Here is a 19,172-nt window from a genome sequence, read left to right on the forward strand (position 1 = left end):
TCTAAGACTTTCCTCAATTCTTTTCATTCCTTTTTCTTTATTCTGCTCTGCAGTAGTTATTTCCACTATTTTATCTTCCAGATCACTTATCTGTTCTTCTGCCCCCATTATTCTGCTATTGATTCCTTCTAGAGAATTTTTAATTTCATTTATTGTGTTGTTCATGATTGTTTGTTTGCCCTTTAGTTCTTCTAGGTCCTTGTTAAACGTTTATTTTCTCCATTCTATTTCCAAGATTTTGGATCATCTTTACTATCATTACTCTGAATTCTTTTTCAAGTAGACTGCCTATTTCCTCTTCATTTGTTAGGTCTGGTGGGTTTTTACCTTGCTCCTTCATCTGCTGTGTGTTTCTCTGTCTTCTCATATTGCTTACCTTACTGTGTTTGGGGTCTCCTTTTCGCAGGCTGCAGGTTTGTAGTTCCTGGTTTTTTTTCATGTCTGCCCCCAGTGGGTAAGGTTGGTTCAGTGGGTTGTGTAGACTTCCTGGTGGAGGGTACTAGTGCCTATGTTCTGGAGGATGAGGCTGGATCTTGTCTTTCCGGTGGGCAGGACCACATCCAGTGGTGTGTTTTGGGGGTCTGTGACCTTATTATGATTTTAGGTAGGTTCTCTGCTAATGGGTGAGGTTGTGTTCCTGTCTTTCTAATTGTTTGGCATAGGGTGTCCAGCACTGTAGCTTGCTGGATGTTGAGTGGAGCTGGGTCTTAGCGTTATGATGGAGATCTCTTGGAGAGCTTTCGCCATTTGATATTACCTGGGGCTGGGAGGTCTCTGGTGGACCAATGTCCTGAACTCGGCTCTCCCACCTCAGAGGCACAGGCCTGACACCCGGCTGGAGCACCAAGACCTTGTCAGCCACATGGCTTTGGAATATTTAGGTAGAATAGCAAGAAGTCTTCATCCTGGTGTATCAGGCACTGGGTGTTCACGTCATCTCTAGAATGACCTTCTTCTGCTCCTTTTGGAAAACTGCAACTTTACCTTCCAATATTAATTTTTCTTTCCTTTGGTGAATCTTCCCCCTTGCTTCTCAGTGTAATTAGCTCTTTCTTCCCCTGGTTCCTGCGGCCTGCTCTTCATACACAGGATTACTGTTTGTCCCAGTTCTGCCTTCTTTTTGAAGCTGGATTTTTCTTTGGGTCAGGGAATATGCTGGAACTAATAAAGTGCCTGGTACATAGCAGGTCTCAACAACTGTCGATAAATAAATCAGTGAATCAGTTAAGGACTTCATTTATTTAGACATCTCTACCTTATTTTGTAATGATCTCAGATATCTTAAGCTGAATAATAATTCTTTACCCCCATGACCATGGAGCAAGGTAGGAGCAAGAAGACATGGTGACTTAAGAGGCAGGAGCAAGAAGACATGGTGACTTACTAGATAAAGGGGTTAAAGAAAAGCAAGTGGTAAAATAGGGCAGATCTTATTTAAAACCTGGGTGTTTATCTCATTGTATACAGTAGCCGGTCTAACTGCATTCTAAGAAACTCAGTGATTCCACACAGTAGAGTTACTAGCCAGCCTGGGCTTCCTTAATGTCCTCAGCCATTACTTGGTAGACTTAGGTGTTGTAGCCGCTTGCATTTAGAGGAGGAAACAGGGGAGTAAGATGCAAACAACAACCACCTCCAAAGGTTTGTTGAATAACAGCTCCATTGATACCGTCTCTCACTGTACCCTGCACCAAATAAGTTATCATTATGAACTGAGGAGGCAAAATTCCCATTTTTCTGGCCAACTCTGCAAGAATAAAGACAGATGAGGGACTTCCCTGGTGGCGCAGTGGTTAAGAATCCACTTCCCAATACAGGGGACACGGGTTCGACCCCTGGTCCAGGAAGATCCCACATGCCATGGAGCAAATAAGCCTGAGTGCCACAACTACTGAGCCTGTGCTCTAGAGCTGGGGAGCCACAACTACTGAAGCCCGCATGCTTTAACTACTGAAGCCTGCATGCCTAGAGCCCGTGCTCCACAACAAGAGAAGCCCCGGCTCACCGCAACTAGAGAAAGTCCGCGCACAGCAACGAAGACCCAACGCAGCCAAGAACAAATAAATAAATAATTTTAAAAAAGAAAAAAAGACAGATGAAACATAGGTATGTTTCCTAAGTCCAGGCTCTATGGGTAAGTTTGCCTTGGCTATGGAGGGAAGAAAATGGTGTTTAAGTCTTAAGGCCTGAGTCATCTTTTCCAGGCCAATTGTCAAGTGCCTGATGGATGGCTCAGGGCTGCCAAGTGAGTTATCGGAGGAACACAGAGGGTTACAGAAGGCAGAAGGACAAAGCAGTAATATAACCCCTCCCTGGAAAACATTGTAAAGAGAATTTTTGAGATTCATTTGTCCCCAGCATGAGTCTACAAGCTTTTAGAACATTGTTCAAAATAAGTGCAAAGCTTTATGGATAAACAGCAGGAGCTATTAGATGTTTATGCTGACGTTCCTGTTCTGTGTTTTGAACATCAGTCTTACTGCTTACTTGTAGGGGTGTCACTTAAGATACATCATGATTAATAGATGCTCAACATCACTAATCATTAGAGACATGCAAATCAAAACCACAATGAGGTATCACCTCACACCGGTCAAAATGGCCATCATCAAAAAATCTAGAAACAATAAATGCTGGAGAGGGTGGGGAGAAAAGGGAACCCTCGTGCACTGTTGGTGGGAATGTAAGTTGATACAGCTTCTGTGGAGAACAGTATGGATGATATGAACAGTATTCTTAAAAAACTAAAAATAGAACTACCATATGACCCAGCAATGCCACTACTGGGCACATACCCTGAGAAAACCATAATTCAAAAAGACACGTGCGCCCCAATGATCATTGCAGCACTCTTTACAATAGCCAGGACATGGATGCAACCTACGTGTCCATCAACAGATGAATGGATAAAAAAGATGTGGCACATATATGCAATGGAGTGTTACTCAGACATAAAAAGGAACAAAACTGAGTTATTTGTAATGAGGTGGATGGACCTAGAGTCTGTCAAACAGAATGAAGTAAATCAGAAAGAGAAAAACAAATACCGTATACTAATGCACATATATGGAATCTAAAAAAAAAGGTACAGATGAACCTAGCGGCAGGGCAGGAATAAGGACGCAGACGTAGAGAACGGACTGGAGGACACAGGGGAGAAGGGGAAGCTGGGATGAAGTGAGAGAGTGGCATGGACATATATACACTACCAAATGTAAAACCGATAGCTAGTGGGAAGCAGCTGCATAGCACAGGGAGATCAGCTCAGTGCTTTGTGTCCACCTAGAGGGGTGGGATAGGAAGTGTGGGAGGGAGGCTCAAGAGGGAGGAGATATGGGTAGATATGTATACATATAGCTGATTCACTATGTTATACAGCAGAAACTAACATGACATTATAAAGCAATTATACTCTAGTAAACATTTAAAATATATATATATACCAATATATGTATGTGCTTCTAGAAGGAGGCTTACCAAAATGCTAATAGTTATTACCAGTAGGTGGTGGAAGGTTCTTACTTTCTTCTCTATTCTTTTTGAATACTGCCTGAATAATGATAAAGCTATTGTTTTGGAAATGAACAGAAAACCTAACTCAAAGCAATATATTTGACCAAAATCATATGACTAATAATAATATCAAAACCAGACATTTAATCCTCTAATACTTATAGAAATCCATTAAAATAGGGATTATTATACCATTTTGGACTCAAGGAAGCCAAGGCTGAGAGAGATCAAACCAATTGTCTAAGATCTCATTGCTTGTGAGCAGAGGAGCTGGGGTGTTTGGAGTTCAAGTTCATGGCCTTTCCACTAAATGTAGAATAATGATTAAAGTTGCTCTCTTCTCACTGAGATAATAACCAACTAGAAGCAGCCCACACATGCCGTCTTTAGAGAAAAAGGCAGATCTTAACCAGAAAGCAGCTACGTGAGGCGTCGACCTTGTGCCCTTTTCTAGGCACCTCCAGTGGGAGACGATTCCAATGCAGCCAAACAGTGCTCTCCAAATATTGTCTACTATTCATGTTACTGTTGTTCTTGTTGATTCGTACTTAGAAAAAACAAGGTGAGGATGCTTCAGCTGGATCTCATCCACCTTGACAATATGAGTCTCCAAATTTAATGATTCACTTTGTAGCTGACGAGAGACCAGTCCAGAGTTGCTGTGAGGACTGCAGACAGGCGTTAACAGTTGCTCACAGTAGGGGTTGTTGTTGTGGTTGTTATTGTTTTGTTAGCTGTAAGACTTTGGACAAAGCCCTTGATTTCTCTGGGCTTGAAGGCAGGTGCATCAGACAAGGTAGCCAGAGGGTGAGGATTAACACTGGGATTCCTGGCCCTCCTTTACAGGCTGAATGTCTAGTTTGTCTCGACTTCTTGGCTATTCCTTTCAAAGTGTAGATGTGGTTATTATTTACTCTTAAGGTAAAAGAATGGAGTGGGCAATGCTTCATTCTTTGAGGACTCTCCCCGTGTCTTTCATTATGCCTCTGGCTCTCAAATTGCATCATTCCTTCCCTTTAAGGCCTGTGGCCTCTTCACCAGATCTGGGTTCTGCCAATGTTTGGGGTTCAGCAGAGCAGAGCCAAAACTCGGCCCAGAAGCAGGATATATCTGAGTTCAAATCCCATGCTCACTGTGGGACCTAGGATAATTATCTTTATCTTGCTAAGGTTTTGTAGGGATTAAGTGAAATAACATATAGAGAATGTCTATAACATAGTTAGAAGCCCAATATATGTTAGCCATTGTTATTATCAACAATCTAATTGCCAAACCCTATGCCCTTTTCATGTCTCATTACCCATGATGACTCGGATGCATCAGACATGGAGAGCCACTCCTTTATTGAGACCCTCTCTCCTTTACCCTTGTCAGTTCTCCGCCCCCTGGATATTCTAATGATCCTCCTTTTTCCCTTTTCCTTGTTGTTTTTTTTTGTACCCTTCATAGTTATGGCTGTTTTAGTCAAGTAGTCTTGATAGTATGTTTTTATTAAATGGCTCTAGAAGAAGCCGAAGTCCATAGAGTGAAAGTCTAGTCTTTTTATCCAAGCTTGGAGCAGAGCAATGGGAGAAGGCTGAAAGCATCATATACTCTTCTGCTCACCAGTGTTACTGCAAAAGGCAGTTGCATGTAGTCAGGAGGAGGGTTTTGGTCTCTTTACAAATGAATGAATGAGTAAATAAACCAGGAGAGGGAGCATCAAGTTCAAGTTTGTGAAGATACATTTCTGCACACCTCATACTTCTGCTGGCTTGATATTTAACCAGTAACCAGAGTGAAATGGACCATGAAGGGAAGCTACGAAAATCACAGGGTCCTGCCCCAGTCCCGAGACTTAGGATAATTATTTGCAACTTGAAGTTCCCAGCCTCCGATAGAAATGAGGTCATCTTGACACCCATGGCTGAAATGTCACCACAGCTTCTAATGCAGGACCTCCAGTCTTCTGTGAGGTCTCTCCCCAGCATCACTGGGAGTCCTAAAGGGACATCTCACACAGAGCCATGAAAAAGTGCACTTCTGCTCAGGGATGTCAGCGCTTTATCAGGTGACCTCCGGGAATCACCATCCACTAACTCCAGTACATGGAGACCATCAGTCCTCTCCACTGTCCTCTGGGCATCACTGCCAATATAGCAATGTCCCCTTAATACCAGGTCAGGGCAGGCTTTCATGACAATGTGGGATGACTCTCATCACTGCAGCACTTGGAATCAGGCATGGTCGCCTAGGTCCCAAGGTGGCAATGCCTGTGACCCAAGCCTCAAGGCATCCTACACAAATATAGTGCCATCTCCTTCTGCCAGCAGCCCTCTCCCCACAGACTGAGACAAAGCAGTATTCTGTCCACCTGCACTCCCATTCCCAGAGACAAGCTGTGGACCTAACATCTTTTGTGCAGACCCCTTACCCCCCCAAACCAATGAACTCCCCGTTCACAGACAGCGTGACTCTCAGTTTAAGGTCCTCTCTTAAACCAATAAAGACAAAATCCTCAATATCTAGGAGTTTGTTTGATTTTTAAATCATACTGTTTTCTAGAAGCATCCAGGGTCTTTCTCCATTCAGAGTGTGCAGGGCACAGGGAGTAACTAATGCCTAGGGCATGTCTAAACTCGGAGGCTACGAAAGCAGTCTCCTTTCATTAGCAGTTAGAGGCAGAGGAAACAAGATAAGCATGGCATGGTCCTGCCCTAGTGGAGCTCAGAGCCCATAGGAGGACAGGCCACTTCGTCATTTATTACTCAGGGAAGGATGGCATGAGAACACGGCATTGGTTTGGAAACCTAAATCAGACCAAAGGAGTCAAGAAAGGAGACTTCAAGAGTACTAAATGTTTGGAGATGTGTTTTGAAGAACAAAAGAAGTTAGCTAAATAACAAAATATGAGATGGAAAGGGATTTACGTGAAAGCAGCACACGAGGAAAGGCTTGATTAGTTTTGGCAGCTACAGGTAATTCCACAATTTCCTAGGAAAGGTAGCTATTATTTATCAGACCAAGGATTTCTGTTACTAGGATGGGGGTGCAGTGAGGAGGAAGGATGTACTAGCTCCTTTAACATTTCCCTCAAGGGGACCATGTTTAAACTTAGGTTATTGGAGAATGACTAGCGTTAATCAAAGCTAAGCATTTACTAAAATGAAAGATGTCATCTTACAGCTGCTCTTCAATTCTTAAAAAAAAAAAAATCCAAAGATGAAATATGTCTTGTTATAAGCCACGATGCGCTTGCCCACCAAGACTGTAATTTTCCATGGACCCTGGGGGCTTTACTTTCTCAGGAAACCCCTCTCTGGTCCCACACTAGTTCAGACCCTGCATCTGTACACAGTCATTATGAGTCCTGTACTGTTCCTTATCACAGTTCATGAAAAATGTGTGTGTGTGTGTGATTTAATTAATCTGTATCTTTCACCAGTTTCAAAGTTCCAGGAGAACAGTCTTTTCCTTTTAACTTTTTATTTTATATTGGAGTGTAGCCAGTTAACAACGTTATAGGTTCAGGTGCACAGCAAAGCACCTCAGCTGCACATATACATGTATCCATGCTCCCCAGACTCCCCTCCCATCCAGGCTGCCACATAACTCCAGGAGAACAGTCTTAATCTGTTTTCTTTCTGCAGTATCATTAGTTTCTAGCACAATGTCTGGTACAAAAAATACATGCTTGATAAAGATATGTTGATTCCGGGACTTGCCTGGTGGTGCAGTAGTCAAGAATCTGCCTGCCAGTGCAGTGGACACGGGTTCGAGCCCTGCTCCGGGAAGATCCCACATGCCATGGAGCAACTAAGCCCGAGTGCCACAACTACTGAGCCTGCACTCTAGAGCCCTCAAGCCACAACTACGGAGCCCACGTGCCACAACTACTGAAGCCTGCGGCGCCTAGAACCCGTGCTGCACAGCAAAAAGAAACCACCTCAGTGAGAAGCCATGCACCGCAACGAAGAGTAGCCCCCGCTCGCCGCAACTAGAGAAAGCCCACGCGCAGCAACAAAGACCCAATGCAGCCAAAAATAAAAATAAATAAATAAAATGAAATGTATTTAAAAAAAAAAGAAAGATGTGTTGATTCTGCTGCTCCTGCCATTGTGTGCTGTTACTGTTGTGACTTTGGCTGTTACAATTTCGTCTCTATTGAGCAAACAAGAATTGTGGTTTTTTGTTTGTTTTTTACATCTTTATTGGAGTGTAATTGCTTCCAAAATTTATAAGCAGCTCATGCAGCTCAATAACAAAAAAACAAGCAACCCAATCCAAAAAGAATTGTGTTTTGAGGAGGAAGAAGCTGTAGTCATCAGGTTAGCCAGTATGGCCTGGTCGTATGAGAGGCTAAGGGTCACGGGGGTATTTAGAGCACTCAGAGCCAAGGGCCAAGTAAGAGGCTGTCACTTAGAACAGAAGCTTTCAACTGATGTCCAGGATGGAAAGAGTAATAGGTTTGTTTTTTCCAAAGGACATGAGCTAGGGCAAACATGCAGGACCAAATACATAATTCACAGGGTACAGTGCAAAATGAAAATGCAGGGCCTCTTGCTCAAAAGTATCAAGAATTTCAAGATGGTGACAGAAGAGCATTAACCCAAGTGCAGGGCCCTGTGTGACTGCACAGGCTGCATACCCATTGTAATAGGGAAGGAAAACCTGATTCCATATTACATCTGTTCCTTTTCACTTCAACCTTTGTGTTCCGTTGTCTGCACATAGTCATGCTGGCTCTGCACCTTTTGTAAAAGAATGTTGTCTATAGCCTGAAATATACAGCATAGCCTATTCTCTGACCTTTAAGAGTCCTTCCATATAGCAATAAAAAGTTGCAAAACAGAGAATAACAGTCGCCTTGTTAGAGGTTTACAGGAACATCCTGACCTGTGTGGATAGCTGGAAGAACAAAGAATTCTTACACCAAGAAGTTCACAACAACTAACCACGCCCTTCCTTCATCTTGCCTTTAAAAGTGCTTTGCTGAAACCCTTGGAGGAGTTTGGGAGTTTGGGGGTTTGGGGCACAAACCACCTGTTTCCTTGCATGGCCCTTCAATAAACCTTTCTCTGCTCCAAACTCCAATTTTTCAGTTTGTTTGGCTTTACTGTGCATTGGGCACAAGAACTTGCATTTGCTAACACCGTGAAACTGGCCTTGCAAACATTTATAGCTATTAAATAAAATCTGAACATAAGTTTGTAGTTTCCTGTTGGAAAATTAAGGAGTTTTGTGTTTGGGGAGTGGGGAGCCTTTTAAATATCCAGATGTAGGACTTCCCTGGTGGCCCGGTGGTTAAGAATCAGCCTGCCAATACAGGGGATATGGGTTCGAGCCCTGGTCCGGGAAGATCCCACGTGCCGCGGAGCAACTAAGCCCGTGCACCACAACTACTGAGCCTGCACTCTAGAGCCTGCAAGCCACAACAGCGGAGCCCGCATGCCACAACTACGGAAGCCCGTGCGCCTAGAGCCTGTGCTTCACAGCAAGAGAAGCCTCCTCTCACCACAACTAGAGAAAGCCCATGCACAGCAACGAAGACCCAATGCAGCCAAAAATAAATAAATAAAATAAATTTATTTTTTAAAAATCCAGATGCATTTCCTTTCCCTGCACACTGAAGTTTTTCTTCAAAAGATACTGGATTCTTCTGCCCCTTTATCCCATGGGGCCATCTCTCTGTTTCCGAAAGTCCTACTAAGGTGTAGGTACTGGTTTGCCCCTCTGTAAACAGCCCTGACATCCTTGCTGTACTGCAACACCCATTCGCTCCTCAGCTATGAAGATTTGGCCTAGATTTAAGGCTCCACAGTCCAAAAAGCATGGATTTTGACGCCAAAATGGGTTCAGATCCCAGCTCCACCATTTACAGTTTAGCGACTTGGAGCAAATTACTGAGCCTCCCAGTTTTCTCATCTATAAATGCGACTGATAATACCTAGCCTAATAAGGTGGCTCTGAGGATTAAATACGGTTAAAAGTGTGACGGCTTAGCACATAAATGCACAACAAAACTAGGACACATCCACATTTTGCAGTATCCCCCTGCTTTAGTCCAAAACTGAACCGAGGAAAGAGGAGCGCCCTCAGGCCAGGGAACTCCAGCTCTGCTTCCTCCGTCACTGAACCCTATAAATAACTTGGCTAAGTCACCGGCTCCCTGAGAGTCGATATTTCTCAGGGTACAGGAGGGAGTTACTGCAGGTGGTCTCTCCAGCTGGATCATTCATTCGGGCGTTTGGTCTGAATTTTCCGTCTACTTCCTAAAACATCTCCCCGACCGTGCTGCGCGCGCCCAGCCTCCCCGGAGGGCCTCCCGAAGGCGCTGCCCACTTCTGCCCCGCTGCTCCCCGCGGGGCCCCGCGCAGCCCCGCCCCGGAGCCACCTCCCGCCCCTCTTCTCCGGGGGGCGGGCCAGCCCGAGCCCAGTCACGACTGTGCGGTCCCCCGCGAGGTGGCCGCGGGCGCAGTGGGGCGGCGCGCTTCCCCCCTGCCCGCGGGGGTGCCGGGGAGGTGGGCAGGGCCGGGGCGGGGGCGAGGCCGAAGGAGGGCGCGTCGGCGCCTCGGCTAGGATGGGAGTCCCCGGCCTCCGGAGCTGAGCAAGCCGGCCCGCGGCGAGGAGGGCGCGCCGCAGGGAGGCTAGCCTCGCTCTTCCTCCGGGAGCCCAACACCTTTCCCGCGCCGCCAAAATGATCCCCCCGAGCGGCGCCCGAGAGGACGGCGTGGACGGGCTGCCCAAGGAGACGACGAACGCCGAACAACCGCCCTCTCCTGCATCCACCGGCAGCCAGGAATCCAAGGTACCGCGCACGCTTGCCCCGAGAGGATACAAACTCACTCTCCTTCTCTCCTCTGTCCACCTTTGTTTCCTCCCTACTGGCGCTGGCGCCAGAGTCTGAGACGCGTCCCCAGTTCCTCTCAAGGACTGTACCTCCCTTGAGACTTGAATGTACGGCAGGACTCTCTGATAGCGATGCTGGACCACATCCCTGGAGACCCAGCTTTCTTGCCCACACAGCCCGGGGGCTTTGCGCAGGGCTTCCACCCTGCGAGCACCCGCAATTCAGTAGACTCCTGGTTCATATAGCTTTCTTGGGTGGTGGTGGCGGGGTTGTTCTGTGCTTTGAACCTGCATGTACCCAAAGTGCGTGCAAGTATTAGGTGGCTTCTGAAGGCTGAGGGACAAACAGCCGAGGGATACTCCTCCAGAAAAGCTGGGGCACTTGCGGACCAGCAGAGGTTTGCCTGTATCCCAAAGGTCTGAGACCCTTGGCTTAACAGGGCTCATCACTAACCTCAGATACAGTTCATTTCAGAAAAACTAGGGAAATGACGCGTTCTCGGGAAAGTTGATGTTCCTCTTGTGGAAGTTAATCCTCGGACTTACACTTGCTTTCATGAGAGTTACACTGACATACACAAAACCAACCCCGCAGCACTTCTGTCGCTGGTACACTTCCTCTGAAACTCTCGTGGGTGCCAGGCACATGTTTGGAAATCTTGGAAGAGGATAAAGTAAAATGCGGCTGCTAGCTGTGCGATGCCAAATGGCATCTCAGCCGGGAGTGAAAACCATAAGATGGAGTTTGTAGTTATATGGATTTTTTAAGGGCAGGACTCCTGGCTCTTTATCCAGATCTCCTTTGTGTTCCCTGGATGTCTTTGGAATGTGGGGCAGTTCCTGTGTAGGAATGAAGGAAAGGAGGATGCCAGTCTGGAGGGCAGGTCAGATGGGGCAAAGAAGAGTCCCATCCTTATCTCTCTTCACACACATCCCTGGAAGCCATTGACAAATCAGCAGGATCAAAAGCACAGCTAAGGGGCTCTCAGTTTAAGTGATGCTGCCCACTGTGTGTACCCCAGCCTTCAAAAGTTAGCCATCAGAGATGCTAATCCAAGACAAAGAGCTTTGCATTATCTTTATTTTATTTTTTGGATAAATATCTGACCTGAAATATGTGTTAACTTTTCTAAAACACAGTTGGAAATGGGGGCAAAACCCCACCTTCCAGAATCATTGTGAGGCATAGTAAGTACAGTGTAAGGACTGTACATCCCAGTACAGTGTAAGGACTCGATCCATGTTTACCCTTTTCCTTCCTGAGATAAGGAGATGGGATCCATCTCACCATAGATGATTCACTCCAAATCCATCTCACAACCCCTACACATGGACCGTTACCCCTCCGACCGGAAGTTTCTGGCTCTCTCATCATTGTCCATCATTGACCTTCATTCACCTAAGTGATATGGGGTAGTGGCCACTTCAAAGGTGATCTAGAATACTGTAAATGAATGCAGCTAAACTCAAGAGAGAAACTAGTATTCAACTTTTTGAATTGGGCCTGTTGCTCTGCAGTATGTACGTTCTGGAAAGCGCTTAGGATTTGCTTATACAGAAGCACAGTTCAAACACACTGTATGGGCTTGCTATTTATAGATATCCTAATGTAAATTCTTTGGCAAAGCAAAACCTACGTATGTAATACCCGTCATTATCCACCAACTTATCTGGTTTATGGTTTTGGATCTGCACACGTCAGTTTTTCTCAAAGTGTATTTGTACATTCCTAAATTTGCTGTCATGGCTTAGGTGTTCTTAATCAGTGGAGATGGACTGTGGGGGGCCCGTGAACCCCAAGAAATTGAATGCAAAATGTTGTGCCTGAAGGTGAAATTTGAGGGGGGGCATAGTGTTTTTGATACTCTCCAAGGGGCCCATGCTTCTAAAAAGGCTAAACTGCTGATGTGGAGGGGTTATGGTAAGGGAACATTAGGATGGCATGAAACAGGGGTAGTAGAGGCAGGCTCTATTTATTCTGCACCAGCAGTGCCACATTTTAAAGCTTATTGACGTTAAGAAGGATTCTCCACCTTGAGGATGAGCGTCTGGTAGGAGAATGTGGACATGTAGTCATCCCATCTTACTCTCCTCTGAAGTGGTTTGTTTGTCAAAATACCGTGTGGGACAGCATGGTTCAGCCCCTCTGGACAGTAAACTTTCTCAAGAAAGACTTTTAAAATTAGTTTTTTCTTTTATTTTATTAAAGCCTAGTTGACTTACAGTACTGTATTTGTTTCAGGTGTACAACGTAGTGATTCAATGTCTTTATAGATTAGTCATCACGCAAAGTTATTATAATATTATTAACTACATTCCCTGTGCTGTACATTGCATCCCTGTGACTTACTTATTTTATAGCTAGTAGTTTGTACCTCTTAATCCCCTTCACCTCATTCACTCATTCCCCCCACCTCCCTCCGCTCTGGCAATCACTAGTTTATTCTCTGTATCTGTGAGTCTGTTTCTGTTTGGTTATATATGTTGATTTGTTTTGATTGTTAGGTTTCACTACACATTTTTAAAATAACTTTTTTCTCTCATGATAAGAGTAACAAATACTCTGTGGAAATTTGAAAAGTCCTGAAAAAAAGTTTAAAAAATTCCCCACTGGTCCAGTCCAGAGACACCTACTGATATCTTGATTGTATATTTGCCTCTTTTCATTGATTTTTTTTTTTTTTTCCGGTACGCGGGCCTCTCACCGTTGTGGCCTCTCCCGTTGCGGAGCACAGGCTCCGGACGCGCAGGCTCAGCGGCCATGGCTCACGGGCCCAGCCGCTCCGCGGCATGTGGGATCTTCCCGGACCGGGGCACGAATCTGTGTCCCCTGCATCGGCAGGCGGACCCTCAACCACTGCGCCACCAGGGAAGCCCTTCATTAATTTTTATATTTACACAGTTGAGAGAAAAATGGTGAGCATCTACTGAGTGTTTGGTCTGTCAGGCACAACTTGACCCTTCATAATAACCCTGTGAGGGAGATTCTGCTATTATTTCTGTTTTATGGATAGGGAAGCGGAAACTCAGAAAGGTTAGGTGACTCCTCCACAATTGTATAGTTAGTTGAGTGACACAGCATGGACAGGGACCCAGGCAGCATGGCTCTGGAGGACAAGTTGTCAACCACCTGCAGCCGTCTCTCATGCCTGTGTACTGTTTTACATCCTGTACTGTTTCACCTAACATCCTAACCAAGTATTTTATATGCTACTAAAAGCCATTTGCAACCGTATTTTGGTCTTCTCATCTTAAGAAATCTTTGAAAATAAATTGAGCTACATTATCATGTGAAACGATTAAAGCCCAGTTCTTATACAGCTTCTTTGCATTTGATTTTACTACTCTTTCCCTAAAAGTATATTTACAGAAGTGATTAAATGGAATATCACAGAACCGTCTGGAAAACCGGGCCACAGCAAACCCTTTGGTCTAGAGGGTCCATTAGAGAAGAATGATAATGATTCAATGCCCTGAGCACGTAAAATGTTTCCGGAAGTCCATTTCTGCAGATTCTTTGGAATGCTAAATCATAGAATATTAGAATTGGAAACACTGGAGATGATCTGTTCTGGGTATTTGTAAAATTATGGTTAATTTTTATTGTGTAAATTTATTTTATTATGGAAAATTTCAACACAGAGAAAATACTATAAAGAACCATCATGTACCTAATCACCTGGCTTCACCAATTATCAGTTCATGGACAATCTTGCTTCATCTGTTACCCCCAGCACTACCCCCACCCCTCCCCATGCACACTGGATCATTTTAAAGCAAGTTCCAGGCATCAAAGCATTTCATTCGTAAATATTTCCAGATGCATCTCTAAAGAATAAGGGCTCTTTTTGTAAACATGACTACAATCCCATTATCACATACTCCAGGTGTTTTAAATCAAGCATCAGTATATTCTTTGGAGGTCCACAAGTTGTCTTTGGAATATCTGTGAACAACCAGAACTTTCAAAATTGCTTGTGTACATGTATATGTGCATTGTCTGGGGAAAGGATCCATAGTTTATACCAGCTCAATAAAGTGTTTGTAGCCTTCAAAGTTTATTTAAATGTCCCCTCCCTTTTTTTTTCCTCTGTTGAGTAAATCGAGGCCCAGAGAGAGGTAGTGACTTGCCTAAGATCACACAGGTAGTTACTGCCAATAGTCTAAGGAAGGTCCCCGTCTTGGACCTTGGATACCCCAGCACAATTTCCTCAGAGTAAATTCCAGTAAGCACAAGTCATAATCTAGTTTATGTGGTTTTGTTTTTCATAAAATTAGTCTAGTTGAAAGAGTTTGAAAGCCACTAATGAACCTCACCCCTGTATCTTTCCACTAACTATCCCAGAAAGACCACAATCTAATTTTTTTTCTAAGTGCTTGACAGAGACCATTGAATACTAAGAAAAATTTCATGTTTCAGCAACCCTTATTGCAATGAATGTCTTTTCTCCTACTAACTTATTGACAACATAGAAATCTTACTAAGGTGTCACATGAAGTTTTGTATGGATGCCCTTTGCCATCGCTTATATGACACAAAGTCACATTTTGATGATATGAAGGGATTGTAGGTTTTGAGGTCAAATAAACAAGAGGTCAAATCTCTTCTTATCAGTTGCCATCTTTGTGTCTATGAGCAAGCTGCCTAACCTCCCTGAGCCTCAGCTTCCTAAAATCTAGAATGGGGATGCTAATCCCCAGTTGGTATGGCTTTTTGTAAAGCCTGAGAATAGGTAAAACACCCAATATGTTGAAAGCATTTGTAAGCATAAAGCGTTATTTACTTTCTCTTCCTGCTTCAAATTAGATGATTCTGTCACTGACCAATCACAAATGTCATCATTGGAAGAATTTCAATAATCAAAAATGACGTTCCCGTAGTATAACTGAGTTTTCCTCCCTTTGCACTTTCAGTTATACTGTTGACTGCAGTGAGATTTCGTCTTAGCTATGTTGCATCCCCAAGAAGATTAGCCATAGACTCACCAGCATGTGACTTTGATTTTGAAAGGTTGATATAAGCCACCTAGGGCACCACTGGAGCCATGGACCAAGGTGTCCCCTCATTCGTGGATGCTTCTCTCTGAATCTGGACCACCTTCTAAGCTATCGAGAAGCAATTCCTAACCATGAAGATGTGCCCTGCATCTCCCGGAAAGGTTTCTGTGTCCATCAATCAGCAACTATTTATTGACTGCCTACCTTGTGGCCAGCTCACCCATTACATATATATGAAGCTATTATTGATAAGGAATTTAACTTCTACTCAGGGGAGAAGAAAGAAAATGGAACCTTGGCCTTGCATTCAAATCCCCTGGAGAATCCAGACCATAGGCTAGACCTATTAAATTGAAATCTGTGAGTCAAAGTCCCAGCAATCAGCATTTTTATAAAGCTTCCTTAGTGATTTCATTGTACAGCCAAGTTTGAGAAACACTGGTCTAGACTAAAAGAATTACAGAATGTCAAAGAAAGCAAGATATTTTCCGTTCCAGCCAAGATACTTGGAATCATTTGTATTTACTTTCTCTTCTTCACTTCCCATTTATACTTCAATCCAAAGAAATGGTTCTGGCAAAAGTAACCTGCTGTTTCCTCCACATTGCCAAAGAATCTAAGCGTTGCTCAGATACAGCTGGATTTATAAGGTTGACTATGTCCTTATTAAGTTGTTTTCATGATTATAAAAGTAATAAGCACTAAATGTAGAAAACTGGAAAGCACAGAATATATAAAAATTCATTTATCACACAATGACCTAGACATAAGGATTGTTAGGTTTTTTTGCTGTATTTCAGGTTTCCTTTAACACACACACACACACACACACACACACACACGCTTGAAACAGAATTGAAATAATGTATACATAAATGCACATTGTGTTTTTTCTTCTACCTAATGTACATAAACAGTTTTCTTGTATTCTTAGATAAGTATTATATAAAGATGGTATATGTCATTGTTGTACCATATCTATTTCGTCAGTCTCTTCTGATGGTACATTTAGATTCTTTCTCAGCTTTCAAGCTTTAAAAAAATATCAATATTTAAACGGGCTTCCTGATACATCAACATTTGAATATTTTTCTGATTCATTTCATGGGAAGCAAAATTGCTAGGTCTGGATATAAACACTTCGAAGGTCTTTTATTCTCACTGACACAGTGCTCTCTAGAAAGATCTATCATAGCTTTTTTTTTAGAATTTTTATTTTTATTATTTATTTTATTTTTATTTATTGGCTGTGTTGGGTCTTCGTTGCTGCACATGGGCTTTCTCTAGTTGCGGCAAGTGGGGGGCTACTCTTCATTGCAGTGCGCGGGCTTCTCATTGTGGTGGCTTCTCTTGTTGCGGAGCATGGGCTCTAGGCACGCGGGCTTCAGTAGTTGTGGCTCACGGTCTCTAGGGCGCAGGCTCAGTGGTTGTGGTGCATGGGCTTAGTTGCTCCACGGCATGTGGGATCTTCCCAGACCAGGGCTCGAACCCATGTCCCCTGCATTGGCAGGCAGATTCTTAACCACTGTGCCACCAGGGAAGCCCTATCATAGGTTTTTTTCTTGTAAACTTTGAAGTATAACATCATACCAAAAAGTGCACACAAGATTACAGATCAATGAATTTTCAAAAAATAAATTATTGATCAGTATGTAACCAAAACAAAAATCAAGAAATAGAATGTTATCAGCACCCCAGAATCTCCCTCATACCCTTTTCTGTCACTGCCTTCCCAAAGATAAATAATATTTTGACTTCTAACAACATAAATTAACCTCCCTTTATATAAATAGAATCATACAGTGTGTACTCTTTTATGCTTGGCTTCTTTCACTTAGCATTATGTTGTGAGATTCATTTATACCATTGCATGTAGCAATAGTTTTCATTTTCATTGCTATATAGAATTCCACTGTGTGAATAGACCACTATTTAACCATTCTATTGATGGTGGACATTTGGATTGTTTCTTGGTTTTGGCTGCTAGAAGTTATACCCCTTTGACCATCCTTATACATATTCCTTGTGGCACCTCTGTTGGGTGTATACCTAGGAGCAACATTGCTGGGCTGTAGGGTATACATAAGTTCAGTGTTAGTAGATATTGTCAACTTTCCAAAGCATCTGTACCAATTCGTAATCCCACCAACAATGTATAAGAGTTCCATCTGATCCTCATCCCACCAACATTTGGTATTGTCTATATTTCTCAGTTCAGCCATTCTCATAGGTGATCAGTGGTATTGTGCCATGGTTTTAACTTGTATGTCCCCAATGACTAATGAATTAAGCAGTTTTTTTTGTTTTGTTTTGTTTTGTTTTGGCCATGCCTCATGCGGGATCTTAGTTCCCTGACCAGGGATCAAACCCTTCTCCCCTGCATTGGGAGGGCAGAGTCTTAACCACGGGACTGCCAGGAAAGTCCCGAATTAAGCAGTTTTTATGCTTTGGGGCATTTGAATGTCTTCTTGTGAAGTAGTTATTCAAATCTTTTGTCTATTTTCTTATTAGTTTATATGTCATTTTTAAAAATTTATATGAATTCTTTACGTATTCTAGATCCAAGTACTTTTAAAGGTAAATGTGTTGCAGATATCTTCTTCTATCCTGTGGCTTTTCTTTTCTTAACAGAAATTCTTATTGAGTGTAGTCAAATTATTAATTTTCTCACTTATGGTTGTTAGTGCTTTTTGTGTTCTCCTTATGAAATCTTTGCCTACCCCAAAGGCATGAAAGTATTCTCCTAGTATTTCTTAGAAATGTTTTTGCTTAGTCTTTCACACATAAGTCTATAATCCATTTGAAATTGCTGTGGGTGTGAGGTAGGGGTCAAGATTCATTACGGCACTGCACTGCCACCTTTGCCATAAATTGGATGGCTATATTTTTGATTTATGTGGAGGTTGATGCTCTGCCCCATTGGTCTATTTGTCTGTCCTCGTACTAGCACAGCACTGTCTTAAATATAATGGCTTTATTAAAAAGTTCTGATATCTGGCAGAGTAAGACTTCTGGCTTTGCCTTGCTTTTTCAAAACTGCTTTGGTTATTTTGGGCCCTTGACATTTCCATTATGCATTTTAGAATCAGCTAATCAGTTTCCACAGAAACACCTGCTAGGATTTTGACTGGGGTTGCGTTAAATCTACAAATCCATTTGGAGAGAATGGACATCCTCGTACTATTAGTTCTTCCAGTAATAGAGTCCACTGTACAGAGATTGCTTCCACCAAGTGCCCCAAGGCATCGTTACCTGAGAACCTAAATCTTTGTTACTTTTTTTCAGTTTGGGGATTCTCAGACCAAGTTGTGTTGTATAAATTTAAGCCCCAAATCTATGTGAAGGCAGATCTGTGATTATGAATTCCCAAGGAAATATTTGTTTGTTTATTGTCCACCTTATGTCTATACTAAGATTTTCTTTCTCATCAACCTGAATTGGTGAGAAAGTTGTTTCTTGTTCATTCTTTCTTTTCAGATCTCCACTATATGTAGGCAGTAAAATTCAATCTCCCTAGGATTTTTTTTGAGTTAAAATACACATAACATAAAATTTACCTTCTTACTAATTTTTAAATGGTTACATTTTAAGTGTAGTTTTCTGTGGCATCAAATATATGCATATTGTTGTATAACCGTCTGCATGTTTAGAACTTTTTCATCTTCCCAAACTGAAGTTCTGTACCCATTAAAGTTATTCCCCATCTCCTACTTTTTCCAGCTCCTGGCAACCACTACTATTCTACTTTCTGATTCTATGAATTTGACCAACTCTAGGTACCTCATATATGATGAATCATTTAATGTTTGTCCCTTTGTAAGTGGCTTATCTTA

General features: G+C 42.9%; 1 protein-coding gene across 10 annotated transcripts in view; it reads left to right on the plus strand.

Moving 5' to 3' along the window:
- The window catches only part of STAC (SH3 and cysteine rich domain), a 370,710-nt gene that overhangs the window by 258,367 nt on the left and 93,171 nt on the right, over nucleotides 1–19,172 (plus strand). For 3 of the 10 annotated variants that reach the window (XM_079934183.1, XM_079934188.1, XM_079934186.1), the window contains exon 1: nucleotides 9,708–10,300. The exons of the other annotated variants lie outside the window; for them this stretch is intronic. In XM_079934183.1, coding sequence (XP_079790309.1) covers nucleotides 10,190–10,300 — 111 coding nt within the window. In that variant the 5' untranslated portion in view covers nucleotides 9,708–10,189. Of the gene's footprint in view, nucleotides 1–9,707; nucleotides 10,301–19,172 lie in introns of those variants that run through there. 10 annotated transcript variants of the gene reach the window in all.

Source organism: Stenella coeruleoalba, assembly GCF_951394435.1.
Source record: "Stenella coeruleoalba genome assembly, chromosome: 10".
NCBI classification, from domain to species: Eukaryota; Metazoa; Chordata; class Mammalia; order Artiodactyla; family Delphinidae; genus Stenella; species Stenella coeruleoalba.